Below are 8,416 nucleotides of genomic sequence, written 5' to 3' on the forward strand. Positions count from 1 at the left end.
AAAGTGAGCAGAGGGAAGACTCTCTGAGCCAGGCCAGGAAGCTGAAGACCAAACTTGGGACAGGCTGAAAGGTTCTATTGGGGTTCTGTTTACATAAAGAACCTCAGCTGCCACGCCCTAAGCCAGTGTGGTTCTTATGTGGGTCACGACCCCTTTAGGGTCAAACGACCCTTTCCACTGGGGTTGCCTAAGACCATCAGAAAACACAGATATTTACATTATGATTCATACACACGAGGAACTGTATTGAAGGGTGACAGTGTTAAGAAGGTTGAGAACCACTGCCCCAAGCCTTTTAGAGAGAACGGCTAGCACTGAGCAAGCCCCTCAAAGGGTGAGGTCCACCGACCTGTCCCACGCCTAGGTCAGACCAGGATGATAACAGACAGTATGAATGGAATGCAGAATCACGTCTCAGAATACATCCTTCAGCCTCGACTGGCCAACAAGACTGGACTCAGGATGGGGACTCTCAGTCCACTGGCAGCTACAGCTCCTACCCTCATCTCGGCTTCTCCCCTACCTCCTTGCCTCGAGAGTGAAATAAAACTGGCTGAGGGCCGGTGGTGGGGAAAGGCATGAGAAACAAGTGGGACTTCCTCCCCACCTCCCAGGCCAGCCTGAGCCCACTTACCAAGTGTGAACCTATCCTTCTGAACCAGCCAGACTTTCTGTGCCTCGTACCATCTATCCTCGTAAGCCTGGGAGCAAAAAGAATGTTGCCTAACTAACAAAACCCACCAGCCCCGGGGTTGACGTAGGGATCCCTGACCACTCCCACAGGAGCTTTCACGGAGCCACGGGGGTGGGGGGTGGGGGGCACAGCCTGAGAGTCTACACGTGGTGCCAGAAGAATTGTGGGTAACAAGGAACATGGTAGCCACTAAGTATTAGGAGGAGACCAGGGGAGAAGTCTAGCCTGGGAAGGGGCCACGTGGAGCCTAGGGGCCTAGCTCTTCAGGAGTACTCTCCTGGGGAGTGCTGGGCTCTGGCTAGCCCTCTGCCCACCCTGTGGCCTCCCCTAGGGCAGGTCCTTCTCATCCTCAGACCCCACAGCCCACAGCCCATCACCTGGTCGGAGTCTCCACTCTGGCCCCCTCTGTCTGGGTCCTGAAGGATCTGCTTCTCCTCCATAGGCCTCTGCATAGAAGGTCTTTCCATGCCGGTCTCAGGAACAGACTCTATGTGACCTTCTGCCTGAGGTTCCATGACATCCACTTCTTTCTTTGCGCACACACGGGGCTCCTCGGCTCCCTGCACCCTGCTCTCCGGCTGGCCCTCCCTCTTTGCAGTCTCTGCTGATATCCCCATTGTAGGAATTCCATCTGGGGCCTTGCAGCTTTCTTCAGGACTCTGAGTCTCTGCTGCCACTCCAGAGAGCTCCCGGGGTTTCCCCGGTGTCACCAGCTTCTTCTGAGGTCTCCCCTCCTTTTCTTCCATCTTTGCCGGAGCCTCCTGCTGCTGCCCCGTGGGCTCTGCTGGCTGCCCACAGCTCTTATCTACCGCTGGGCTTTGCAGGTCTCCAGTCTTCTCATCCTTCCGATGTGATTCTGTTACTCTGTTCTTGCTCTGAGGACTGTCCCACTTGCTCCTCCGGCCCAAGGAACCTCCCCACTTCCTTATGGGGACTGGAGGCTCCACAGGTCTCACTTCAGCCCCTGCAACTTTGAGCCTATCCTCTTTTTCCATCTTCTTTGGGGGACCCCCTCCTTTTTTCTCTGCTGTTCCCAGTTGACCCTTATTTCCTGTCTCCTGAGGTTGGGACCTGGTCCCCTGCTCCTCGGTGCTCTGAGACTCACCTTCTTTTTGCCCGTTGGTCTGGGGGTCCTGGCTCCCCTCTCCCTCTGTGCCCTGACACTTCCCACCTTTTGTGATTTGGCCTGTATCTTCAACACCCCTAGTCCTGGTCTTCTCAGACATGGAGGCCTGGGGGTCACAGGAAGTCCCTGTGGTCACCCCTTTCTTTGTCCCTCCAGAGTCTTTGGCTGGAGGTGGGGTCTTTTCCGTGGGGACATCACGAGGTTGGACCTTCTGCTCTGCCTTGGCCAACTCTGGATCCAGCTTGGCCACCATCAACAACACATCACCCCTCCTCACGCCCCTCTTGAAGGGCAGTGTCCTTTTGGCAGGTGTTCCTGTGGGACCTGACTCCTGAGGCCCCCCACTGGTGCTGGTCACCGGTGTGGAGTCCTTGTCACCACTCCCCGGGGGCTCCTTGCCTGGAATGTCTGCGCTGTTCTGAACTGTGGATGGGCTGTCCTGGGAAGTCGGCTGGCTTCCAGGCTTGGGGATATTGTTGGTCTTGTTGGTTTGGTTAGTGGGAACTGCTGGGGTCTAGGAAAGAGACCACAATGTGCTTAGTTAATGCACAACTGACCAGAAGCCAATCATTCCCAGGCTCACCCACCCCAAGAAACCCAAGCTCTTCTGACATCCTTAGGATCTGTGCTTGGCAGTGAGCTTCAACCTAGACAGGGGCTGGGGTCGACAGAATCAGGGGGAGGAAGGTAGACTCAGAAATCCAACAGTAGAGAGTCCAACAACACCCCTGCCTCTTTGTACTGTGTGGTATTGGGTAAACTCCTTCTCCTCTCTGATCCAGTTTCTTAACAATAACCCGAGGATCATAAAGACCTGCCATGCAGAGTGGGTATAAGAACTGGGGTGGCCCAGCACACAGTCAGTCCTCAGTAGCTGCTGTATATGTTTCTGCTATATTTCCATCTTGTACCGGCTGGTTTTGTGTGTCAACTTGACACAAGCTGGAGTTATCACAAAGAAACCTCCCTTGAGGAAATCCCTGCATGAGATCCAGCTGTAAGGCATTTTCTGAATTAGTGATCAAGGGGGGAGGGCCCACTGTGGGTGGAGCCATCCCTGGTCTGATGGTCCTGGGTTCTATAAGAAAGGCTGAGCAAGCCATGGGGAGCAAGCCAGTAAGCAGCACCCCTCCACGGCCTCTGCATCAGCTCCTGCTACCTGACCTGTCAGTCCTGACTTCCTTTAGTGATGAACAGCAGTGTGGAAGTGTGAGCTGAATAAACCCTTTCCTCCCCAACTTGCTTCTTGGTCATGATGTTTTGTGCAGGAATAGAAACCCTGACTGAGACACATCTCAACCCTCTTGATGAGATCATCAGTAGGGGATACCCGTTCCCATCACGGTGTCGATGCAGGGCGGCTGAAGCCCACTGTCTTCTATCTTCTGTGAGTTTAGGTCCCTCCATGACAGAAGCATGCTGTGTGGAGTTTCGCAGGCTGAGTATACAAAGCCCTTCTGGGATCTCAGAGGGAGAGATGGGGGTAGGAGTACAGCTTCTAATTCAGCCGTCCAGGTTCTCAAACCGACTGCCCCCTCCATCCAACCTCCCAACCACCCACCACCACCAGGTGATTGTCCTTTTATAACTGATCAGGATAGTGGTGGCCACTGATCAGGGTATTGGTGGCCACCCCAAATCCATAGGAAGTCCATGAATACATCTTCGGTTCCTCCAAGTCTTTTGGGGTCTGTCTGTCTCCACTTTCCGGCCACACTGGATATATCCTAGTTCTGGCCCAACCACCTTTTCCCTACACCCCCATGCTTCTTCACGCTGGTCCTAATGGCCAGCAGGCATGCCCTTTCTCCACCCCTCCTGTCCACTCTGTTTCCTGTACCTCACCTGTCTGCTCACCTAGGCAGCTCCAGAAAGAGAGCTTTACATGGCCTGGCTCTGCCTCTGCCTGGTCTGGTGACCCTGTGGAAAGCGTCTTGGCTTCTCTGTGTTTCAGTTCCGACCTCTGATAAGCAGGTGTGACTATTGCAGTTTTAAGCAGAGCCATGATCACTAAGTTAACATTGGTGATAGACAGGTACATGTTATATGACCTCTTCCCTATCCGAGAGGTAAGTGTGGCTTCTGTTGACACTTTAAGTCAGACAGGAGCAGGCACAGGGCCCAGCCACCCTGTCAGTCTCTTCCATGAGACCCACCTGCTGTCCCCACAGCTGCTTTGTCAGTTGTGAGCTGCTTGTTGACACAGAGAAGCCCCTGTCATTAAACAGGTGCAGGCACATGTGTAAATGGGCCGAGGAGGAGGAGGAAGTGAAGACGGAGCCAGAATGACTCTCCGGATTTAGGCCAACACCTGGTTTTATAATCCCTGGTCCTCTCAGCCCAATCCCATCATTACTCTCTTTGCCTCTAGAGGGCACTATAGAGGCAGCAGGAGCTGGTGCCTTGTCTGCCTAACACAGGGATACTCCCAGGATGCACTGCACTCCAAGCCTGCCTTCCTGGTGTTCAGCTTTATTATCCTGCCCAGGTTTTGGGGGTCTCCATATAAAGAGTTAGATGTAATCAGGCTATGAAGACACTGGTCCCTTTATGTAGTGGGAAATATTTAAATCTCCAACCCAAATATGACCAGTCAATGAAAATACAACTCAGTAATTATGAATATATTCTGCAAGCCTAGATTGGGCAGATACCCCTATACTACTCTGTTCCCCAGCTATGAGACCCTTATAACTTGAGGATTTTCCAGACCCTGAGTCTCTCCTTCTACCTCCTGCTTCCCAGTCATCCTCTCCTTCGTCATCTTCCTCCTCTGTTGTCTTCCTCAAGTCCTCCCCTCTGCTCTCTTCCACCAACCTTTATATGTCTACCTCCCCTTCCTCTGCCCAATCACTAGCTCCAGCCTTTATTTTACAAATTAAGATGGGCAGAAGGGCCGGGCGGTGGTGGCACACGCCTTTAATCCCAGCACTTGGGAGGCAGAGACAGGTGGATTTCTGAGTTCGAGGCCAGCCTGGTCTACAGAGTGAGTTCCAAGACAGCCACGGCTACACAGAGAAACCCTGTCTCGAAAAAAAAAAAAACAAAAAAAAAAACAAAAAAAACAAAGATGGGCAGAAGGTTCACTAGAAATCACCTGTGCAATGACTCACACCTCCTCTGCAGCCCCTCACAGGAAAGGGGAAATAGTATCAAAATACAAATCCGGGGCTATCCACAACACCTCTATGGACTAGTTTTGGCTGATGATGCCCACTACCATACAGAAGGGATAGTAGGTGGAGCAAGCATCCAGGATCTACAACCTGGCTGGGATTAACCCTTTAGTTATTGGATGATGGATGTTCCAGGAGATTCGGAAGGGGCTGAGACACCTGCAGCTGGAGGACACTGGTGTGTGGGACCACCAGCTCACGTGCCTGACCCAGAAGGATGCTAATCCTTTAACATCAGGCTATCTGAGGAACGGACATGACAGTGTCTTTTCTGCTTTTATGAATGAACTGAAACAGGACAGTGGCCAGGCCTATAACCATGGCCACTCAGGAGGCTGAATGGGCAGGAGTAGAAGCTCCAGGCCGTCCTGGGACAAGGAACTAATTCAGAGCATGAGAGCTACTCGGGAAAGAGCTGAGGCAGCTGCTGCCGTTTGGGAATTCATGTGATCAAATGAGTGCTGTGTGGTCTCAAGAAAAGTAACCATGGGGGAGTTAAGAAATGTAGAGCAATGTGAGACCCTCCAGAGGTGGGCAACTGGAGGTGGGTTTTTCAGTTTGCATAGGAGCTCAACAGAGCAAGTGGAAGAATACAGCAGGACACAGAGAGCAAAGATAGAGTGAATGGCTCAGGACAATATGGAAGATATGAAAGGAAAGGCGCCCATCACCTGCCCCACCCCACTCTGCCACGCCACGCCACGCCCACACCGCCCAGCCCCTCCCCTCTACACCGACCCCCTCCCCGCCCACATTGCTCCACCACCACACAACCATTCACCTCTACTTCTGGGGAGGTGAGCGCTGCCTCCTTCCTCCGCCTGGCTTCTTTGGACTCTTTCTCCGTTTCTCGAACCAGCTGCTTGATGAAGCCCCCGGGGATGACGGAGAACAAAGGAGGCGGGGAGGATGGAGGGGGGCTCTTGTCCTCTTCTCGAATCTGTGTGTGGAAGCGAGGAGAGAGGTGAGAGTGAGCCTGCGGGTGCCAGGGCTCCCCACAGAAGCCTGGGAGGAGCCAAGGGGGAAAAGCATGAAAGAGAAGGGGAAGGGCTCTGAGGAACGCCAGGAGGTCGAGACAGTGTGGGAAGACAAAATGCACCACTGTGGACAGGAGAGGTTGCTTCTGCCTGGAGAGTCACCTCCTGAGAGGAACCGAAGTTACCAAAGCCTTAGGGGCGCCTTCCTGCTCTCAAAGCAGCTTCTGAGATGTCAGGAGGGGTGGCTCGCACACTAGGCTCTCCTACGCTCCTGCTTCTGGCTCCAAGGAGCCACTGAAGAAACTCCAGGAGAAGATGTTCTTCCCACCTAAGACAGGGATATTCCCAGGGTGCACTGCACTCCAAGTGTATCTCAGTGGTACCTCCCAGCTTCTTAAAGAAGCCTCCTGGGGACGTGAAGTATGATAATAGATTAGTTCTGTGTGCTGGTACCATATCGAGGTCGAGAAGACCTTAGTCTTGGTCCATGCCACTAGTTTTTTCTTGTCTGTGGGTTTGGTATCCCTGGAACCAACCATGAACAAAAATTCTTTTTTTTTTTTAAATAGTGTCTATGCAAAGGGAAGAAAAGAGGGGAGGGGACAGGAAGGGAAGAAAGGAGAGAAGAAAGGAGGAGGGGAAGATAGCAGAGAGCAAGGAGTCCTTAAGGAATTCTATGGAAAATGTCAATGAGAAGGAGGGATAGCCAGGTTAAGTAAGAGCCCTTGTCCAGGTCTCTGTGGTGACCAGAGGTAGATCCACAGAAACCCTCCAGTACTAGACCGGCAGCCAACAGCTCACCTCTGCACCACCCCTCCACTTTCTCATCCCCCTGCCTCAGCACTCATCATGCTGCTATGGGCTATAGGTAGGGCAGCTGCACTCACTATACCCTCATTCCCAGCCTCCTGCTAAGGGATGGGAAGAATTTGGCAGATCCAGATGGGGCAGGCATAGAGACAGAAGACTGTCATTCCCTGCCTGAGGTATGGGGGGTGGGGTGAGTTGGGCCACCCATGGTCCTTCTTGCCAGGGTAGAGTCTGGCCCTGTGACCACAGCCCCCCAGAGCACAACTTTCCTTCTGCTCCCATAGGGCAAGCCGAGACGATATAGCCATGGTGACACAGGTAGCTGGGCTTGGTCGATGAGGTTGTGCTCCTGAGTGCTCCTGACGTGGAGTGAAGCTTTACAGACACGTGTAGAGCATGAGGAGAGTGGACACGAGCCTAAAACACTGAACAGGAGAAAGAGAGAAGAGAAAGACTGGTTAGGACCTGGCTTGCTCTGCTCCCACCACATCATGAACAAAACGATGCTATTCCATCTTCTGCTGGGACCGTCATCCATCCCCATGACAGTGAGCCAGCTGTAAGGCCATCAGTCACAAGGCAGACAGTGTGTGAGCCTTTCCTCCTCTCAACCCTGTGCCATAATGTCACATCTCGGGAGAAACATACATGGTCTTGTGTGTGTTGCTCCAAGGCACTCAATATTTGCCTAAGCAGCGTGGCAAGCCAGTTCCAAAATATTCAACTTGACTCAGAACAGTGGAGATGAGGGGAGTTTCAACCAGGGAACTGGATTCCTTCCAGAAAAGGAACTTTCTGGAAGGTGCATGTACTGGCTGGTTTTGTGTGTCAACTTGACACAAGCTGGAGGTATCACAGAGAAAGGAGCCTCCCTTGAGGAAATGCCTCCATGAGATCCAGCTGTAAGACATTTTCTCAATTAGTGATCAAGGGGGGAAGGCCCACTGTGGGTGAGCCATCCCTGTGCTGTGGCCCCGGGTTCTATAAGAAAGCAAGCTGAGCAAGCCAGGGAAAGCAAGCCAGTAAGTAACATCCCTCCATGGCCTCTGCATCAGCTCCTGCCTCCAGGCACCTGCTCTGCTTGAGTTCCTGTCCTGACTTCCTTTGGTGACAGACAGTGATGTGGAAGTGTAAGCTGAATAAACCCTTACTTCCCTAACTTGCTTCTTGGTCATGATGTACAGTAATAAAAACCTTGACTAGGACAGTACAGATTATCCTGACCCAAGGTGTGAAATCCACCTCACAGACTCATGGAGATTGTCATTTGCACCAATATCCCAACACAATTCCTCACACACATTGAAAAAAAAAATCAATCTTCAGCTTCATATTGAAATCCAGGACAGCTAAAACAATCCTGAATAGCAAAAGAGCTGCTGGAAGCCTCAGCATCCCCAGTCTCAAATTGAACTGCAGAACTGTACTGATAAAAACAGCCTGGCACCGACACAGAAACAGGCATGCCGGTCAATGATCAGTAGGATCAAACGGAAGACTCAGACGTAAGTCCACACGCTTACGTACACCTGAATTTTGACAAAGAGTCAAAAAATGCACACTAGAAAACGACACTGTTTTCAGTAAATACTGGCCAAATTTGATGTCTGCATCCAGAAGAAGGCAAACAGAT

The 8,416-nt window shown here is 52.1% G+C and overlaps 1 protein-coding gene across 1 annotated transcript in view; it reads right to left on the reverse strand.

The window, feature by feature from the left end:
* Myo18b (myosin XVIIIB) overlaps positions 1 to 7,091 on the reverse strand; it is a 199,489-nt gene extending 192,398 nt beyond the window's left edge. The window contains exons 1-4 of the mRNA XM_028765526.1: positions 7,044 to 7,091; positions 5,778 to 5,936; positions 1,072 to 2,334; positions 635 to 701 (exon numbers count right to left, since the gene is read on the reverse strand). Of these exons, the coding sequence (XP_028621359.1) occupies positions 635 to 701; positions 1,072 to 2,334; positions 5,778 to 5,936; positions 7,044 to 7,091 (1,537 nt within the window). The remainder of the gene's footprint in view (positions 1 to 634; positions 702 to 1,071; positions 2,335 to 5,777; positions 5,937 to 7,043) is intronic.
* Positions 7,092 to 8,416: the final 1,325 nt, after the last annotated feature.

This window comes from Grammomys surdaster, unplaced genomic scaffold, assembly GCF_004785775.1.
Source record: "Grammomys surdaster isolate TR1022 unplaced genomic scaffold, NIH_TR_1.0 164, whole genome shotgun sequence".
In the NCBI taxonomy this organism is placed as follows: Eukaryota; Metazoa; Chordata; class Mammalia; order Rodentia; family Muridae; genus Grammomys; species Grammomys surdaster.